Source organism: Lampetra fluviatilis, chromosome 19 (genome assembly GCF_964198595.1).
Source record: "Lampetra fluviatilis chromosome 19, kcLamFluv1.1, whole genome shotgun sequence".
In the NCBI taxonomy this organism is placed as follows: Eukaryota; Metazoa; Chordata; class Hyperoartia; order Petromyzontiformes; family Petromyzontidae; genus Lampetra; species Lampetra fluviatilis.
Genome location: NC_136293.1, coordinates 3,058,043 through 3,078,742, shown reverse-complemented (window position 1 = coordinate 3,078,742; position 20,700 = coordinate 3,058,043). Strand labels below are relative to the sequence as shown.

General features: G+C 53.3%; 1 protein-coding gene across 2 annotated transcripts in view; it reads left to right on the top strand.

Moving 5' to 3' along the window:
• AASDH (aminoadipate-semialdehyde dehydrogenase) overlaps positions 1-20,700 on the top strand; it is a 55,782-nt gene that overhangs the window by 19,951 nt on the left and 15,131 nt on the right. For both annotated transcript variants that reach the window (XM_078864810.1, XM_078864809.1), the window contains exons 8-11: positions 1,029-1,201; positions 2,900-3,086; positions 5,479-5,640; positions 6,743-6,861. In XM_078864810.1, coding sequence (XP_078720936.1) covers positions 1,029-1,201; positions 2,900-3,086; positions 5,479-5,640; positions 6,743-6,861 — 641 coding nt within the window. The remainder of the gene's footprint in view (positions 1-1,028; positions 1,202-2,899; positions 3,087-5,478; positions 5,641-6,742; positions 6,862-20,700) is intronic.

The following is a 20,700-nucleotide window of genomic DNA, read 5'->3' as shown; positions in this document are numbered from 1 at the left end:
ACAGAAAGAGGAGCACGTAGATTCTAGAGGTTTTAGACATAATTTGTTAAGAAAACCAAGTGGGCTTGGTCAGAACACATTGCGAGCATCAACGATAGCCGGGAGTGGAGACTTATCTTCAGAGTTGTAGCCAAAGGAGGAGACGCAGCTTCAAGGACGGTGCGTGTTGGCAAAAGCTTGGGGAGGCCATCATTCAGCAGGAGATAGATCATGGCTGATGATTAATCACTGAAAAAATATGTTTCTAGCACTATCAGCGAACATTAGCAAAATCATAATCAATCAGCTTATGCAATCCACAGCCTTATCTTCCTCCCATCATCTCTCTTGCTTCTATAGACCCTCTTATAGAGCAGCAGCTGAGCCAATTACCCCAGGCACACCCAGGGTACCGAATGCCCTTTCCTCCCAATCAGGTGAGCATTGTTAAGATGTAATCATCCCCCAGCCTGATTGGATTCATTATCAGTTTATTTCCTACGAGTCAATCCCCTTCGTGGCTTTATGCTGATAAAAAGGTTACCAAGTTAACTGATTGACTGAGCTGATAAAATTGTGGGCAGGAGGGGGGAGAGATTGTACGCCCTTCATACCAACAATAATCTGAATATTTATTTATAATGGTCAATTTTGGTCTTATAAGAATGGACATTTTCTGTACTTCAGTTGAGATGATGATCGTTACTACTTGAAATCCACAGGCTAAGACTTTTTACAAATTATCCTCAACTAGACAGACTACGACTCGCATTCATATTGTGGTGTTCGGCACCTTGGCGAGGTCGTCGCATTATGCACAAGATTCCCTTCCACATTTCGCTGGATGATGCGATCGATCTTCACGCTATCTTGGCCCTCATTGGGGACCGTTGCTTTTTCTAACCAATTAGCATTGCTCAGTCACCTGTTATTATGACATTCGCTGCGTTTTATAAGCAACTGGGAAGACCGCGAGAAGGCCATCATTTTGTGCCCCATGACCAATAAACATTTTTTTGATAAATTACTAAATGTATGATGGGGACCAGGTGGAGAGCAGCGGACGTGCCTGCTGGACGGAGAGGCGGAGCTGGTGCCTGGCACCATGCGTGCCACCGGAGACGTGGGCAGGGTGGCCGGCCGCCTGGTGTACTACGTGGGGCGGTCGGACGGACTCGTCAAGAGGCACGGCCAGAAGCTGGACCCATTGCTCTTGCAGCAGGTATGGGCCACGTTGGCCCGGGTCAATAGCTAATATCCAATAGGGACCCTTCCCTGATGCGAGACCCTGGCGGCAATGTTTATTCTGCTGTCGCCATCCAATAGGGTGTAACGACACATCGACGATCCGCCGCTTTATATTTGCATGCGTAAGAGTCGATGTGTTTGGATTTGTATGTGACATCTGCAGCTGCGAGAAGCCATTACATTCACAATATACCACAATACAATAAAAATTATAATCTTTGAATCATGACCCTGAATCGCTGTAGACGAGGTTGGGGTGAATCGTGACTTAGACATACGAGGGTAATTCTCACACTGGTCCGTGTGTTGAGACTATTTTCCTCCTAGTCCTCTTGCCTTCATTATTCCATCAACACAAATGTGAAGGATTTGTAAAGATAATGAATGTATTAATAACTATCTTAATTTTTACGTAGAAAACTTGCCAAGGAGAATTATTTATTTCCATTGCTTTGGCTTCACAGGTTATAGAACCATTGCAGACACCAACATTAGCATGGTAGATAACTGAAGTACAACAACATTCACTACAGACCTAATCGTATAAAATGACATTGATTCTAAAATGATATATATTATTATATATATTGCACACACATTTTATATTTTGTGAGCTTGTATAACACGAGCCGCATGCCTATGCAATTTTTCCCTTAGCCGCACAAATTGCCTGCAAATTAAAATGTATAGGGCATACAGCATTTTATGGACTTGTATCATTTGTCTAAATTAACATTACCTTTAAGAGCTGCAGCTGGCTTGCACCCCGTGCCCTGGTCCTATTCGTCACCGTAACTTTGGCTTATCACTATTAATATTATTATATCAGTGCCTGGGCAGAAGCTAAAATAATTGTAATTCAACCTGACCTTGTCTTTTCAAACTTGATTTTGCTAACTGCCCATGCATAACTGGGCCTCACGGCAATAATGTCCAGTAGCCATGGTCACAGACATCCGTGGGGCTGTCATGCATGCAAGTGTGTGTGTGTAATTGCATTGTATGTGCCCGTGTATGTGCTTCTATTTACGAGTATGTGTGAGCCTGTATTTACTGCTGTGCTATGTTTGTGCGTACGGGTGATTGCACGTGTCGGTCTGTGCATACCACTCTTCGACTTTTTATCAGTGTGTTTGTGCGTACAGTATGTGGGGTGTGATGGCATGGCTGTTGGGAATTGCACTATAAACACACGTGGCATTTAGACTTGTTCTGGACCTCCACTGGTTGAACTCAGCTTCAAATTAGTACTTGGTACGTTTGGTGAACATCAGTACCGTGGAGACAAAGGTGGCCGGGCATGGTGCTGGCCCCTTCACTCCCTTAATAAGTGCTCACTAACAGCATTTACCCCCAGATCATATGAGACGAAGTCAATGGCATGGCAGATCCAAGGTTGGGGAGGTGGCAGGGTGGGAGGAGAGGGGGGGGGGTAAGTAATGTGGGGCAAACACATTCTCCCCCTTTTACTGCATACCAGAGAAAATACATTTAATGTTTTTATTTATTTTGGGCCTGATTTTAAAAGCTTGAAATTTCAGAGACCTTTCCCCCCGTGGCTGCCTTGGGAAGTTTCTCGAGCCGCCTCTAGATGCGGACGAAGGATATTTGTTTTTGTTTGTCTGCTCATGTGTGTGCATGCGTGCGCGTGTGCGCGGGTGTTTGTGCACAGACGGCCGAATGCCTGGCGGCAGTGGAGGCATGTGCGGCCGTCATGACACCCGGGCAGACGCTGCTGTTGCTGTTCGTGGTTCCAGCCATGTCCCCCGGCAGCCGATCTGGGTCACAGCGGGATGGCTCTTGCACGCGCGGCACTCTGCCCCCACCATCCCCTTCGCCCCCTCCACCCTGCGAGCCAGGTGCATTTGCAGGCAGGGGAGCACAGCCGCAATCACGAAAACCCGCCACCGTTTGGGGACCATCTAGCAGTCGAGCCATCGGGGGACGCGCGCGGGGAGTGAGCGCTGCGTGTTTGTAATGTCCCGCTCGTGTTGCAGAACAGATTGCAAAAGGTCAACAGCTTTATTGAAAGGAACCACCCGAGGCAGTTTTGGCCTTGCATTAAGCATGATGACTTTGTTTCAAGACCAATCATTGGGGACTGAGTGCGAGATGGGCAGTCTGGTTGGATGATTGCAGCTGTGCGAGATACAGAGATGGTTGAAGCCACAGTGAAATCATTTAAATCTGTTTTAACTACTGCACCCAATGTGCTTCTAATTGCCAACTCATTGCCTCTTAGTCTAATGGCTCCATTATAATACAATTTGGTTTTCATAATAAAAATAATATAAATATGGCAAGTATGCATTCTATTGTTTTTCATATATTTTAGATGTGACTAGACACGTTGCAATTATTATACTTGTTTTTGGTTCTACAGAATGAAAATTTATTTGATTTCAAATTCTACGAATTGAAGATTACACTATTCATCCATTGCCATAAATCACACTGCTACATACACTCTAGACCAAGGGTGGGGAACGTCCGGCCCGTGGGCCGTATAAGGCCCGCAAAATAATTTAGTCTGGCCCTGCCAAGGCAACCGTAGGCGGGACTCGAAATTCAATAAATCTAGGAGCAAACCTGGAAAAGCAGTTGCGAGTAGCAACATCATCAATACCAGCTAACATCACACGCCTCACCAAAGAGAAGCAGTTCCAGCCATCACATTAGGGGTGAGTTAATTAAATGTTTGACCAAATATAACAGACTAATTTTTAAGTTGATAATTTTGTATGACCCGCGAATGATGTTATACATATCCAAATGGCCCTTGGCAGAAAAAAGATTCCCCACCCCTTCTCTAGACGAATGCTTGTTTTTCAACCTTACACAAACCACTTCCATTTGACTTTTGGATATGAAATGGCTTATTGATTACATTCATAACTTATTATGTTCAGGTCATACGAATGTACTTTAAACCCTCTAACAACAAATATTAATCCCTCTAACAACAAATATAAATTTATAACGTCACGCTTTTGCAGAATGGGAACTATCATTGGTTGCGGTGAAAAGAGCAATGGTGCTGATGAAGGAAGTAAACCAGGGTGGGTGGAATGCTTTTAGGAAACATTAATGGCTTCTGAGTAATGTGGTGAACAAGCACAGATATTTCATAAAGAAGGAACAATTGCAGCATTGATAAATCATTGCTGTGGTCAATGCAAAATCCACAAAGAAGCCCAGATTGATAACGTTGATAAAAAACCCTCAACGGACAAAAGTATAAAAAAGTGGATTTGAAAACAGAATACCCATAGCGTAGATAAATCTGCTGATGGTAAGGCAGTGAAGACAAGAGCCATGATCTAACATAGGATGGTTGCAGGGATGCCATTCAGATAAAACATTTTCAGATATCAGATTTTTTTTATTTTAGGCCCAATTTTAGTTTATATTGACAGATTTGAAACCTTACATTTTAATAACTTTACATATGAATCATTGCTGTTTTTACGCAAGGTTCCATAATTAAAAGAATAATTGCTATGTAATATAAAGTATTTTTATAACAATGAGGCAACATGATGGCACTTGTGTTACAATAGCAGTGATGTCACTTCTTGTGAGACTGCATCGTCTTATCAACCCAACATTTTTTTGGATCATAAAAAATGCATATCTAGCTTTTGATTAATCCAAACTCCGGAACACATCCCAAGTATGTGGACCTCATTGCAACCAAGTGAGAATCCATTGCCACAATAGTGTCCTGATATAATAGTGATGTAGATTGCGACTGTGCAGAGCCACGGCCAATGATAGCAGCAAGCTGAAACGTTTCTCCGGCAGTTGAGAGAGAATGTCTTGTATGAAAACGTATTTATTTAGATCTACTTTTTGTGTTTAGTTTGTTATCCTTCCCCTGCACCTTTGATTAGCATGGTTGGTTTCATACGGTGCGAAAAAGAAGTTCAACATGCATATGTATACATAGTTGAACAACATACATATGTATACATATATGTTGATTAACTTCTTTCGCACGGTACATAGCCAACCATGCTAATCGCAAGTGGGGCTTATGGTGATGACAGATAAAAAACATAACAAAAACCCCGAATTGGGTAAAACCAAAGAGCAACTTCGACTCGTAATGTGAAACTACTGCGGAATATATTTGCCTGAGAAACAAGAGCAGCCTTGACGCTGAAGATAAATGCAATCTCGATGTGATTTTGTGGTGATGTGCTGACCTCTATCACCACCTCCCTGCCGCAACTGTGCACGCGTTTGCAGGCGACCGTCGGAGTGAGCGGCTGGGTGAACCGCAGTTCGGCGAGTGGGAGTTGGAGGATGCGCTGAGAGGGGGCATCATGCGGGAGCTTGCCTCGCTGCTCCCCTCCCACGCACGACCCGACTCCGTGATGCTCATCTCCACGCTGCCGCTCACCTCACACGGTCTGGGGCATACGCGCCGGGGTGGGACGACTGTCCTGCGGTCACCCATAGTTTTTTGGAATTTTCGTGGGTTAGATGGGTTTACGTCATGTTTAAACATTGAATTTTTTACGATATTTATACGTATATATATTTTTTTATTTTATCAAGTAAGGACCACTGAGCTATTTAGCTCTTTTTCAGAAGCGACCTGGCCACAAATGGTTGCCCAACGAAGTGGCTTACCATGTGGACATTTATAGCAGCCAAATACTTTGAAGGCATGTTGATTCTAAATTTAGAGGGAAAAACCAGAGGACCCAGTGAGAGACATGCAAAATGTGAATATACAGGCGTCAGGGTCGGGATCGAACCCACGACCTCCTGTATACCAGGCGAGCTAGTTAACATCTCGCTATCACGATGCCCTTTGCCATCTAGGAGATTACATAGTGCTACATGTGTTCAGCTGTATTCCTATGACCTGTGCTGTCAAGGGCTACCTACTCAGCCTTAGGGCAGTGCAACAACACCCATTGTTGTACAATACATTGCACTCCACGAACTCACACCAGCAATCGTGAGCAAGTTGGTAATGCCGCTCTGCGAGTGATAGTCCACTTCCCCACATTTGCAAGTTAAGCCTATCAGAGCTCAGTCGCACCTAATTGACCGGCGCTCATGCATTTGTAACCAATGGGTGTTCCGACCACGAGTCATCTCAGTGTCGGCATGGTTGAAAACCTCCCCCACCCTGAGTAGTTACTGCTCCATGTCATGTGGGGGTTGTTCAACCATAATTTTACCACGCTGGTCAGTGCAGGTTGTTTATTTCTTGTTTAATAAGCTTAATTGAGATTGGGATTGCAGTTATCTTATGTGGCGCTATATATATGTTAATGTTGGATAATGGGTTAACCTGGTCTTACGAGTGACGAAATGAGCCTCAAAGACGTTATACAGGGCCTCTCCTCTGCGCTGTAATATGAAGTTACTTTAGATTCCATCGATACTTGAGTGTAATTTTTTAAACCGTCTAGTTTTCAAGAGGGTTTAGGATGTTTCATGAACCTGCTGATGGATGCCCTGGCTGTATTGACACAAATTTTTGCATTGACTGCAGGGAAAGTGTCGTCTGCGGAGCTGCTGGCCCTGTACGAAGTGGAAAACGCACAGATCTCAAGGGTGGGAAAGCCATGGGAGCCAGACCAGTTGAAACGGACCCTCTGGGCGTGTTGGCAGGTACGGATGTCACTGGTGTCTCTTTAGGAGCCACCCTGCAAATGTGCTGCATAATTATCTGCAGCGCAACATGGTTTAGGGCGGCATTACAAAGGAATTCCAAACTCTAAAACTAAACCATTTTTATTTTGATAATTGGGTTTTTATCCTTTTATCTGGCAACAAAACTGACACCTTTTTTACGAGGAGTCATGTTTGTGTAGTGGTGATACGCGCTGGGTGTATATGTCGTGTGCCGGCGCGTATGTACGGGTGTGTGTGTGGTGACGCGCGCTGACGGGGAGGAGCAGGCGTCAGTGCGCGGGTGGGGGTAGTGCTGCTGATTGGCTGTGTGCCGGTGACGCGCCCAGAGGGAGTGATCGGGTAGCAGCGCGGTGTGATTGGTCGGGGAGTGGAAACACGCGCTGAGCGGAACCGGATCGTAGGGATAGCGCGTGGGGATTGGGTAACTGAGGAGCGGTGCCGACGTTGAGGTCCGCATCCGCTCCGTCTCCCGGGAAGAAGGGGTATATAAGGTGATGCACAGAGGAGCAGGGGCGGAAGTGGAACCATCTAAGAATGAAGACGAAGGTGCAGAGATAGAGCCCGGAGAGGAGAGTAATGGAGAGTAGAGGAGAGTAAGGTATAAGTGTGTAGCCAGCGAGAGAGAACGGTCTACACGAGCGGAGTAATGTATAGTGTGTAGCCAGCGAGAGAGAACGGTCTACACGAGCTGAGTAATGTATAGTGTGTAGCCAGCGAGAGAGAACGGTCTACACGAGCTGAGTAATGTATAGTGTGTAGCCAGCGAGAGAGAACGGTCTACACGAGCCGAGTATGCATACGGTGTAGCCAGCGAGAGAGGAAGGTCTACACGAGCCGAGTATGCATATGGTGTAGCCAGAGAGAGAGATGCAAAGTCTACACGAGGCGAGTGGAGAGTGTAGCAGAGGCGCAGAGTCTACACGAGGCGAGAGAGGAGTGTAGCCGAGGCGCGGAGTCTACACGAGGCACAGAGAGCCGGCAGCACAGAATCCAGAGTCAAGAGAAGCGCATTGTGAAGAAGAGAGGCCACGCGTTGTATTGTTACGAGTCAAGATTTAATAAAAGAAGTGTGTTCCCGTCAAGGAGTTTCCTGCCGTCATTTTCCAATACTTCATCTGGCGTCAGAAGTGAAACGGGCTTCCAAGTATGGAGACGAGGAAGACCCGTAGGACCCACGGGATTGACCGCGAGGAAGACCTGGACGACTCGGGGCCGCTGGTGGCGGGGGGTGAGGAAGAGGACTTGCCCACGCTGCAGGGTCCGTCGACGGCGCCGGCCGAGCGACCGGGGACAGACGCCGGGCTTCGTGAGGCGCACTCCCGACTGGCGGAGCTGCTGCTCGCCGCCGCGTCCATCTTGGCGGAGATCAGCTCGTCGGGAGGAGCGGGGACGGTGGGGGACATTTTACAAGGTCGCCCCGCAGATTCCCGCCAAAACGAATGGGGGATTCCCGCCATTGCGCCTGGGCCTACTTTTGGCGGGAACGGCGAGCGCCACGTGGTGGTGGGTTCCCAAGCGCGCGCATCGACGTCATCAGCGCGCGAGGGGGTCCGCCATCTTACGTCTGCTGCTGGAGCCGCCATCTTAGACACCGACGGACAGGCGGAGAGGAACCACGAGGCGGATGACTTCATTTTTCAGCAGCGCCTGCCCACGTTGTCAGCCTTCAAGGCGGAAGGCGGAGACTGGGGCCAATTTCAGCGAAGGTTTTTGGCCCATCAAGAGATGTCAGCGTGGTCCGATGCTACGGCGCTGCGGGCATTGCCCGCCATGCTGGACGACGATGCGCTCGCGGCCTTCAGGGCTGCACGGAAGTCGGACCGCTCCACGCTGAAGGATGCGCTGGGGTTGTTGGCCAGGGTCTACGGGCCTCCCTCTACGTGCCGCCATCAGTTCTACGCAAGACGGAAAGCGGCCACGGAGACCGCGCTGGCCTATCGCACGGCGTTGCTGGCTCTTGCTGATGCTGCGTTCCCTCGGATGGACGAGGAGGGCCAAGACGCGATGGTTTTGGAGCAGCTGCTCAAGTTGGCGCAGGACCTGGGGGTCCCTATCAACACAGCTGACGAGATTGATATTTCTTCTTTGAGAGTCGCCACGAGTATTCAAGCGCACGAGGCCCTACAACGGAAGCAAGGCGTTGGTTGCAACGCTGCTGTCGTCGCAGCCCCGGGTTTGGTGGTCGCCGAACCCCAAGTCGTCAGCCCACGAGAGGAGGCGTTCGCCACGGGACGACCAGGGGACCGGAGGCCGGGGGCCCGGTCGCCTCTGCGATCGGGCCGAAAGTCGGAGCAACCAAGATCTACTCCGACCCTCGTCACGTGCTATAACTGCGGCCTCCGGGGCCACGTGGCGTCCGGGTGCCGCGCTCCGCGGCAGCGCGCCATGGGAGCTCGGCTGGACGACGACCGAGAGCCCAAGTCATCTCTACAATCCCCGGCAAGTCGCGGCACCTCACACGCTCGGCCTGTTTATTCGGCACACATGGGACGCCGCGTTGCGGCGGAGGAGGGCCGGTTAAGGTTCGGGGATTCGGTTCGGCGAGGGGGGTTCGGCCGGGACCAGGGAGACATTGAATGGGCGGAATTGGGGCATAGAATTGTGGCTGCTTCGGCGGGTTCGTCCGTTGTTACGGGATCTATTGATGGGGTTGAGATTAGGGTGTTAGTGGACACGGGGGCATCGGCAACTATTATATCGGACCTCATTTATAATATTCTTCCGGTCCAATGTCGTCCGCTGCTTCCAGTGGATGTGCCATTTTACGCCGCTAATGGGGGATCGTTGGGCATTATCGGTCAGGTTAGGGCGTCCATTTGCATTGGAGATATCAAATTGTCGGGACCCGTTTTCGTTTCGTCTTCTTTGGCAGTTCCGTGTCTTTTGGGCACTGACTTTTTGGCTAAAATGCCCATTAAAATTCTTATCGATCAACGATGCATTGAACTGCCATCGGGTCGCCGGATTTCATTTTTGACGGGCCCTACTGACATTCGGACGGCGTGCGCTACGATACAAGCGGTGGCGACGCAGACAGTGCAAGTGCCCCCGGGTTCACAGATGTTGATTCCCCTCCGGTTGCGGAAACCATGGGTGAGGGAGGCTTCGGGACAGAGTATGCTTTTGGGTCCTTCTAACAAGGCTGTCGGGGGTCTTGATTTATCGGTGGCTCACACTTTGGTGCGGGCTGACAGGGATCCGTTTGTGATGGTTTTGAACGCGGGGTCGCGACCAGCTGTCATTCCGCAGGGCACCGTGCTGGCTCACGCGGCGCAGGTCCCTGGGGATGATGGGTTGGTTGCGCAGGTGGGCTCGAGCCCCGCGCGGAACGTTGAGCCAAGGGAAGACCTTGAGTGGGTCCATTCGTTATGTGCCGCCTCGGACGATTTGTCGGCGGCGCAGTTGGGTGCGCTGCGCGAGTTGCTCATTGAATTCTCTGATGTATTCAGTAAACATAAGTATGACATTGGGTGCACGGATTTGTTGCACCATCACATTGAAACGGGCGATGCGGCGCCGGTCAGGCTAAATCCCTTCCGACTGAGTCCCGTGGAGAAGGAACATGTTCAGTCGGCTGTTAACGATATGCTAGAAGCCGATATTATTTCGCCCTCCTCTAGCCCGTGGGGAGCGCCTATTGTGCTGGTTAAGAAGCAGGACGGGTCCCTGCGATTCTGCGTTGATTTCCGTCGCCTGAATAAGATCTCTGTGGCTGACGCGTATCCGCTCCCCAGGATGGATGAGTCCCTCGATGCATTGTCTGGTGCGCGATATTTTTCGACTCTTGATTTGTTATCGGGGTTTTGGCAGTTGCCGCTCGACGAAGAGTCGAAACCTAAGACAGCATTTCGGACTCCAGGGGGGCTGTTCCAGTTTAACCGGTTACCCATGGGGCTTCACTCCTCTCCAGCGACGTTTCAGCGACTTATGGAGCTGGTTTTGTCGGGCTTGCAGTGGGATACATGCTTGATTTATATGGACGATGTCATTGTTTTCAGTAAAACGTTTGAGGAACACCTCCGGCGATTGAGAGGGGTGTTCTTGCGAATGCGATCGGCTAAGTTGAAATTTAAACCGGCCAAATGTCACCTCCTTCGTAGGTCCGTTAGATACTTGGGTCACATTGTCGATTCTTCGGGGATCTCCACCGATCCCGCGAAGACGGATTGTGTCGGTTCGTGGCCGACACCTACGTCCGTTTCCGACGTGCGTAGTTTCATCGGGTTTGCTTCTTATTATCGGCGGTTCGTTGAGCACTTCGCCACTATTGCAAAACCCTTGCACGCTCTAACGGCGAAGGGAGTGAAGTTCAAATGGGGACCGGAGGAGGAGGCCGCGTTTCGCTCCCTCCGGGACGCCTTGGTGGGTGCCCCACCCTTGTGTTATCCCGATTTTGCCAGTCCCTTTTTGCTGGACACGGATGCTAGCAACACGGGCATTGGGGGGGTGCTATCCCAAGTCGTTGGGGGTGTCGAAAGAGTTGTCGCCTACGGTAGTAGGGTGTTGTCTCCGGCGGAGCAGCGCTACTGTGTCACCCGTCGCGAGCTGCTTGCCATTGTTTTTTTTGTGCAGCAGTTTAGGCCATATCTTTATGGTCGTCACTTTACAGTCCGAACGGACCACGCGGCGCTACAGTATTCATTGAGGGTCGCCCAGCCCTCGGGCCAGTTGTCGCGTTGGTTGGAAGTCCTCCAGGACTATCAGTTTACGACTACGTACCGTAAGGGGTTGCGACACACGAATGCCGATTGCTTGTCGCGGTTGTTGCCTTGTGATGAATGCGCGTGTTTGTCGGGATCGGCGCGCTGTAAACCGACGCTTGCGGGGGAGATGGGGGCACTGGCTGCGACAGCGGGCGCACCGATCGGGGATGATTCCACTGCCTCTCAGGGTCGGGACTCGCTGCTCTCGCTGTCGCTCAGCGAATGGGGCCGCCTCCAGATGGCGGACAGCTCGCTGCTAGCATTGCGCCGCAAGGTTGGGGGTCCCGAGGGGGACCAGGAGCGTACCGGCTCCTATGTACTTGAGCGGGGCGTGTTATTGAAATGGGACAGTTTGTCCCGGCGGAACGCACTCGTGGTGCCTTCCGCTGTGAGGGGGAGGGTTGTCTTGGCGGCACACGAACGCCTCTTGCACTTGGGAGTTAACAAGACGCTTGCCCTGCTTCAGCGTGACTATTACTGGCCGGGAATGGGAAGTGATGTGGTGCATATTCTGAAGGGGTGCGTTGAGTGCGCCAGGCGTAAACCACCGGCCGTGGCAGCTAATCCACCGCTGCAATCTATTCAGGTCTCGCGTACCAACGAGCTCGTTGCACTCGATATTTTGGGGCCCTTCCCAGTCACGCCGAGAGGGAATAAATATTTGTTAGTGGGGGTCGAATACTTTACCCGATGGCCTATGGCGTGGCCTCTCGCTAACCAGTCGGCAGCGGCTGTGACGGATGCCTTCGTCCAGGGCTATGTCCTGGACAAGGGGGCTCCCGAACGCCTGCTGACCGACCAAGGTAAACATTTTTCGAGTAAATTGTTGCAAGAGGTGTGCGATCTGTTGGGTACCAAGAAGGTGCGTACCTCCCCGTACCACCCGCAGACTGACGGGATGGTGGAGAGACTCCACAAAACCTTGACTTCCATGCTGTGCCAGCAGGTGTGCGAGGCACATGTAGATTGGGACCTGCAGGTCCCGGGAGTCCTTGCCGCGTATAGAATGGCCCCCCATGCAGCTACGGGGTTTTCCCCATTCTATTTGATGTACGGTCGGGAAGCTGACCCGCCAATAGAAACGCAACTTGGCCTGTCCGCTCCACGAACTAATTCTAATTTGGCAGAACATATTAAGTTTAATATTCACAAGCTGACAGAGGCGAGGGAGGCCGCGCGGCTTAATTCGCGGGCTCGCCAAATTGCTAATGAACGGTTGCGGGCACGGAAGGTGTCCATGCACGAATGGAAACCAGGTGACAGGGCCTGGCTGCATTGCCCTCAGGCACCCTTGGCTACGTCGCCTAAATTGTTGAGACCGTGGAGGGGACCCGTGGAGGTCGTGCGCGTTGCACGGCCCCAGTGCGTTCAGATAAAGTGGGGAAAGCGCCGGTGGTACGTTCACCCCTCCCGACTGAAACCGTTCTCGCCTCCATATGGCCTCCCCTTGTGTCGTGATGGCCGGGCGTGTGACGTGACCGGCGACCCAGAGGGGGAAATGTCTCTGCCTGATCCACACGTATTTTCGCCTGATCTGCTCCCAGGTGTCTCGGAACTGACAGCTGCCGATCACCGGCGGCCGGATCTCCGCGGCGGGGCCGGCCCTTTCAGGCCCGTTCCGCGCCGTCTGGAGCAGCCGGAACCGCCGGACGGTCGTCAGTGTCCCGCCCCATACGATGGACCAGCCAGACGGACTCGCGCCAGGTCGTGCTACTTTGCATGACCTGCCTCGTGAGGAGTCGGGGCAGTTGGAGCGCCTCGTCACTGCGTGTAGTCGCAGGGACGTGGGGCGCGTTCGTTTCGAATTTGCTCGTATCGTGTTATTGTTGACTTTTCGGGTTCATTGTCAATTTGTACATAGTTATTCTTGTTGTTGTTGGTGTTGTGTTATGTTACGGGGCACACTCGGGGGGTTTCGGGGTTTTTTTTTTTTATGTTGGTTGTCGTTTTATCGTCGCGGTTGGTTGTTGTTAGCAGCCGGGCCGGCTGCGAGCTATGTGGGAGGGGGTGATGTAGTGGTGATACGCGCTGGGTGTATATGTCGTGTGCCGGCGCGTATGTACGGGTGTGTGTGTGGTGACGCGCGCTGACGGGGAGGAGCAGGCGTCAGTGCGCGGGTGGGGGTAGTGCTGCTGATTGGCTGTGTGCCGGTGACGCGCCCAGAGGGAGTGATCGGGTAGCAGCGCGGTGTGATTGGTCGGGGAGTGGAAACACGCGCTGAGCGGAACCGGATCGTAGGGATAGCGCGTGGGGATTGGGTAACTGAGGAGCGGTGCCGACGTTGAGGTCCGCATCCGCTCCGTCTCCCGGGAAGAAGGGGTATATAAGGTGATGCACAGAGGAGCAGGGGCGGAAGTGGAACCATCTAAGAATGAAGACGAAGGTGCAGAGATAGAGCCCGGAGAGGAGAGTAATGGAGAGTAGAGGAGAGTAAGGTATAAGTGTGTAGCCAGCGAGAGAGAACGGTCTACACGAGCGGAGTAATGTATAGTGTGTAGCCAGCGAGAGAGAACGGTCTACACGAGCTGAGTAATGTATAGTGTGTAGCCAGCGAGAGAGAACGGTCTACACGAGCTGAGTAATGTATAGTGTGTAGCCAGCGAGAGAGAACGGTCTACACGAGCCGAGTATGCATACGGTGTAGCCAGCGAGAGAGGAAGGTCTACACGAGCCGAGTATGCATATGGTGTAGCCAGAGAGAGAGATGCAAAGTCTACACGAGGCGAGTGGAGAGTGTAGCAGAGGCGCAGAGTCTACACGAGGCGAGAGAGGAGTGTAGCCGAGGCGCGGAGTCTACACGAGGCACAGAGAGCCGGCAGCACAGAATCCAGAGTCAAGAGAAGCGCATTGTGAAGAAGAGAGGCCACGCGTTGTATTGTTACGAGTCAAGATTTAATAAAAGAAGTGTGTTCCCGTCAAGGAGTTTCCTGCCGTCATTTTCCAATACTTCATCTGGCGTCAGAAGTGAAACGGGCTTCCAAGTATGGAGACGAGGAAGACCCGTAGGACCCACGGGATTGACCGCGAGGAAGACCTGGACGACTCGGGGCCGCTGGTGGCGGGGGGTGAGGAAGAGGACTTGCCCACGCTGCAGGGTCCGTCGACGGCGCCGGCCGAGCGACCGGGGACAGACGCCGGGCTTCGTGAGGCGCACTCCCGACTGGCGGAGCTGCTGCTCGCCGCCGCGTCCATCTTGGCGGAGATCAGCTCGTCGGGAGGAGCGGGGACGGTGGGGGACATTTTACAAGGTCGCCCCGCAGATTCCCGCCAAAACGAATGGGGGATTCCCGCCATTGCGCCTGGGCCTACTTTTGGCGGGAACGGCGAGCGCCACGTGGTGGTGGGTTCCCAAGCGCGCGCATCGACGTCATCAGCGCGCGAGGGGGTCCGCCATCTTACGTCTGCTGCTGGAGCCGCCATCTTAGACACCGACGGACAGGCGGAGAGGAACCACGAGGCGGATGACTTCATTTTTCAGCAGCGCCTGCCCACGTTGTCAGCCTTCAAGGCGGAAGGCGGAGACTGGGGCCAATTTCAGCGAAGGTTTTTGGCCCATCAAGAGATGTCAGCGTGGTCCGATGCTACGGCGCTGCGGGCATTGCCCGCCATGCTGGACGACGATGCGCTCGCGGCCTTCAGGGCTGCACGGAAGTCGGACCGCTCCACGCTGAAGGATGCGCTGGGGTTGTTGGCCAGGGTCTACGGGCCTCCCTCTACGTGCCGCCATCAGTTCTACGCAAGACGGAAAGCGGCCACGGAGACCGCGCTGGCCTATCGCACGGCGTTGCTGGCTCTTGCTGATGCTGCGTTCCCTCGGATGGACGAGGAGGGCCAAGACGCGATGGTTTTGGAGCAGCTGCTCAAGTTGGCGCAGGACCTGGGGGTCCCTATCAACACAGCTGACGAGATTGATATTTCTTCTTTGAGAGTCGCCACGAGTATTCAAGCGCACGAGGCCCTACAACGGAAGCAAGGCGTTGGTTGCAACGCTGCTGTCGTCGCAGCCCCGGGTTTGGTGGTCGCCGAACCCCAAGTCGTCAGCCCACGAGAGGAGGCGTTCGCCACGGGACGACCAGGGGACCGGAGGCCGGGGGCCCGGTCGCCTCTGCGATCGGGCCGAAAGTCGGAGCAACCAAGATCTACTCCGACCCTCGTCACGTGCTATAACTGCGGCCTCCGGGGCCACGTGGCGTCCGGGTGCCGCGCTCCGCGGCAGCGCGCCATGGGAGCTCGGCTGGACGACGACCGAGAGCCCAAGTCATCTCTACAATCCCCGGCAAGTCGCGGCACCTCACACGCTCGGCCTGTTTATTCGGCACACATGGGACGCCGCGTTGCGGCGGAGGAGGGCCGGTTAAGGTTCGGGGATTCGGTTCGGCGAGGGGGGTTCGGCCGGGACCAGGGAGACATTGAATGGGCGGAATTGGGGCATAGAATTGTGGCTGCTTCGGCGGGTTCGTCCGTTGTTACGGGATCTATTGATGGGGTTGAGATTAGGGTGTTAGTGGACACGGGGGCATCGGCAACTATTATATCGGACCTCATTTATAATATTTTTCCGGTCCAATGTCGTCCGCTGCTTCCAGTGGATGTGCCATTTTACGCCGCTAATGGGGGATCGTTGGGCATTATCGGTCAGGTTAGGGCGTCCATTTGCATTGGAGATATCAAATTGTCGGGACCCGTTTTCGTTTCGTCTTCTTTGGCAGTTCCGTGTCTTTTGGGCACTGACTTTTTGGCTAAAATGCCCATTAAAATTCTTATCGATCAACGATGCATTGAACTGCCATCGGGTCGCCGGATTTCATTTTTGACGGGCCCTACTGACATTCGGACGGCGTGCGCTACGATACAAGCGGTGGCGACGCAGACAGTGCAAGTGCCCCCGGGTTCACAGATGTTGATTCCCCTCCGGTTGCGGAAACCATGGGTGAGGGAGGCTTCGGGACAGAGTATGCTTTTGGGTCCTTCTAACAAGGCTGTCGGGGGTCTTGATTTATCGGTGGCTCACACTTTGGTGCGGGCTGACAGGGATCCGTTTGTGATGGTTTTGAACGCGGGGTCGCGACCAGCTGTCATTCCGCAGGGCACCGTGCTGGCTCACGCGGCGCAGGTCCCTGGGGATGATGGGTTGGTTGCGCAGGTGGGCTCGAGCCCCGCGCGGAACGTTGAGCCAAGGGAAGACCTTGAGTGGGTCCATTCGTTATGTGCCGCCTCGGACGATTTGTCGGCGGCGCAGTTGGGTGCGCTGCGCGAGTTGCTCATTGAATTCTCTGATGTATTCAGTAAACATAAGTATGACATTGGGTGCACGGATTTGTTGCACCATCACATTGAAACGGGCGATGCGGCGCCGGTCAGGCTAAATCCCTTCCGACTGAGTCCCGTGGAGAAGGAACATGTTCAGTCGGCTGTTAACGATATGCTAGAAGCCGATATTATTTCGCCCTCCTCTAGCCCGTGGGGAGCGCCTATTGTGCTGGTTAAGAAGCAGGACGGGTCCCTGCGATTCTGCGTTGATTTCCGTCGCCTGAATAAGATCTCTGTGGCTGACGCGTATCCGCTCCCCAGGATGGATGAGTCCCTCGATGCATTGTCTGGTGCGCGATATTTTTCGACTCTTGATTTGTTATCGGGGTTTTGGCAGTTGCCGCTCGACGAAGAGTCGAAACCTAAGACAGCATTTCGGACTCCAGGGGGGCTGTTCCAGTTTAACCGGTTACCCATGGGGCTTCACTCCTCTCCAGCGACGTTTCAGCGACTTATGGAGCTGGTTTTGTCGGGCTTGCAGTGGGATACATGCTTGATTTATATGGACGATGTCATTGTTTTCAGTAAAACGTTTGAGGAACACCTCCGGCGATTGAGAGGGGTGTTCTTGCGAATGCGATCGGCTAAGTTGAAATTTAAACCGGCCAAATGTCACCTCCTTCGTAGGTCCGTTAGATACTTGGGTCACATTGTCGATTCTTCGGGGATCTCCACCGATCCCGCGAAGACGGATTGTGTCGGTTCGTGGCCGACACCTACGTCCGTTTCCGACGTGCGTAGTTTCATCGGGTTTGCTTCTTATTATCGGCGGTTCGTTGAGCACTTCGCCACTATTGCAAAACCCTTGCACGCTCTAACGGCGAAGGGAGTGAAGTTCAAATGGGGACCGGAGGAGGAGGCCGCGTTTCGCTCCCTCCGGGACGCCTTGGTGGGTGCCCCACCCTTGTGTTATCCCGATTTTGCCAGTCCCTTTTTGCTGGACACGGATGCTAGCAACACGGGCATTGGGGGGGTGCTATCCCAAGTCGTTGGGGGTGTCGAAAGAGTTGTCGCCTACGGTAGTAGGGTGTTGTCTCCGGCGGAGCAGCGCTACTGTGTCACCCGTCGCGAGCTGCTTGCCATTGTTTTTTTTGTGCAGCAGTTTAGGCCATATCTTTATGGTCGTCACTTTACAGTCCGAACGGACCACGCGGCGCTACAGTATTCATTGAGGGTCGCCCAGCCCTCGGGCCAGTTGTCGCGTTGGTTGGAAGTCCTCCAGGACTATCAGTTTACGACTACGTACCGTAAGGGGTTGCGACACACGAATGCCGATTGCTTGTCGCGGTTGTTGCCTTGTGATGAATGCGCGTGTTTGTCGGGATCGGCGCGCTGTAAACCGACGCTTGCGGGGGAGATGGGGGCACTGGCTGCGACAGCGGGCGCACCGATCGGGGATGATTCCACTGCCTCTCAGGGTCGGGACTCGCTGCTCTCGCTGTCGCTCAGCGAATGGGGCCGCCTCCAGATGGCGGACAGCTCGCTGCTAGCATTGCGCCGCAAGGTTGGGGGTCCCGAGGGGGACCAGGAGCGTACCGGCTCCTATGTACTTGAGCGGGGCGTGTTATTGAAATGGGACAGTTTGTCCCGGCGGAACGCACTCGTGGTGCCTTCCGCTGTGAGGGGGAGGGTTGTCTTGGCGGCACACGAACGCCTCTTGCACTTGGGAGTTAACAAGACGCTTGCCCTGCTTCAGCGTGACTATTACTGGCCGGGAATGGGAAGTGATGTGGTGCATATTCTGAAGGGGTGCGTTGAGTGCGCCAGGCGTAAACCACCGGCCGTGGCAGCTAATCCACCGCTGCAATCTATTCAGGTCTCGCGTACCAACGAGCTCGTTGCACTCGATATTTTGGGGCCCTTCCCAGTCACGCCGAGAGGGAATAAATATTTGTTAGTGGGGGTCGAATACTTTACCCGATGGCCTATGGCGTGGCCTCTCGCTAACCAGTCGGCAGCGGCTGTGACGGATGCCTTCGTCCAGGGCTATGTCCTGGACAAGGGGGCTCCCGAACGCCTGCTGACCGACCAAGGTAAACATTTTTCGAGTAAATTGTTGCAAGAGGTGTGCGATCTGTTGGGTACCAAGAAGGTGCGTACCTCCCCGTACCACCCGCAGACTGACGGGATGGTGGAGAGACTCCACAAAACCTTGACTTCCATGCTGTGCCAGCAGGTGTGCGAGGCACATGTAGATTGGGACCTGCAGGTCCCGGGAGTCCTTGCCGCGTATAGAATGGCCCCCCATGCAGCTACGGGGTTTTCCCCATTCTATTTGATGTACGGTCGGGAAGCTGACCCGCCAATAGAAACGCAACTTGGCCTGTCCGCTCCACGAACTAATTCTAATTTGGCAGAACATATTAAGTTTAATATTCACAAGCTGACAGAGGCGAGGGAGGCCGCGCGGCTTAATTCGCGGGCTCGCCAAATTGCTAATGAACGGTTGCGGGCACGGAAGGTGTCCATGCACGAATGGAAACCAGGTGACAGGGCCTGGCTGCATTGCCCTCAGGCACCCTTGGCTACGTCGCCTAAATTGTTGAGACCGTGGAGGGGACCCGTGGAGGTCGTGCGCGTTGCACGGCCCCAGTGCGTTCAGATAAAGTGGGGAAAGCGCCGGTGGTACGTTCACCCCTCCCGACTGAAACCGTTCTCGCCTCCATATGGCCTCCCCTTGTGTCGTGATGGCCGGGCGTGTGACGTGACCGGCGACCCAGAGGGGGAAATGTCTCTGCCTGATCCACACGTATTTTCGCCTGATCTGCTCCCAGGTGTCTCGGAACTGACAGCTGCCGATCACCGGCGGCCGGATCTCCGCGGCGGGGCCGGCCCTTTCAGGCCCGTTCCGCGCCGTCTGGAGCAGCCGGAACCGCCGGACGGTCGTCAGTGTCCCGCCCCATACGATGGACCAGCCAGACGGACTCGCGCCAGGTCGTGCTACTTTGCATGACCTGCCTCGTGAGGAGTCGGGGCAGTTGGAGCGCCTCGTCACTGCGTGTAGTCGCAGGGACGTGGGGCGCGTTCGTTTCGAATTTGCTCGTATCGTGTTATTGTTGACTTTTCGGGTTCATTGTCAATTTGTACATAGTTATTCTTGTTGTTGTTGGTGTTGTGTTATGTTACGGGGCACACTCGGGGGGTTTCGGGGTTTTTTTTTTTTATGTTGGTTGTCGTTTTATCGTCGCGGTTGGTTGTTGTTAGCAGCCGGGCCGGCTGCGAGCTATGTGGGAGGGGGTGATGTAGTGGTGATACGCGCTGGGTGTATATGTCGTGTGCCGGCGCGTATGTACGGGTGTGTGTGTGGTGACGCGCGCTGACGGGGAGGAGCAGGCGTCAGTGCGCGGGTGGGGGTAGTGCTGCTGATTGGCTGTGTGCCGGTGACGCGCCCAGAGGGAGTGATCGGGTAGCAGCGCGGTGTGATTGGTCGGGGAGTGGAAACACGCGCTGAGCGGAACCGGATCGTAGGGATAGCGCGTGGGGATTGGGTAACTGAGGAGCGGTGCCGACGTTGAGGTCCGCATCCGCTCCGTCTCCCGGGAAGAAGGGGTATATAAGGTGATGCACAGAGGAGCAGGGGCGGAAGTGGAACCATCTAAGAATGAAGACGAAGGTGCAGAGATAGAGCCCGGAGAGGAGAGTAATGGAGAGTAGAGGAGAGTAAGGTATAAGTGTGTAGCCAGCGAGAGAGAACGGTCTACACGAGCGGAGTAATGTATAGTGTGTAGCCAGCGAGAGAGAACGGTCTACACGAGCTGAGTAATGTATAGTGTGTAGCCAGCGAGAGAGAACGGTCTACACG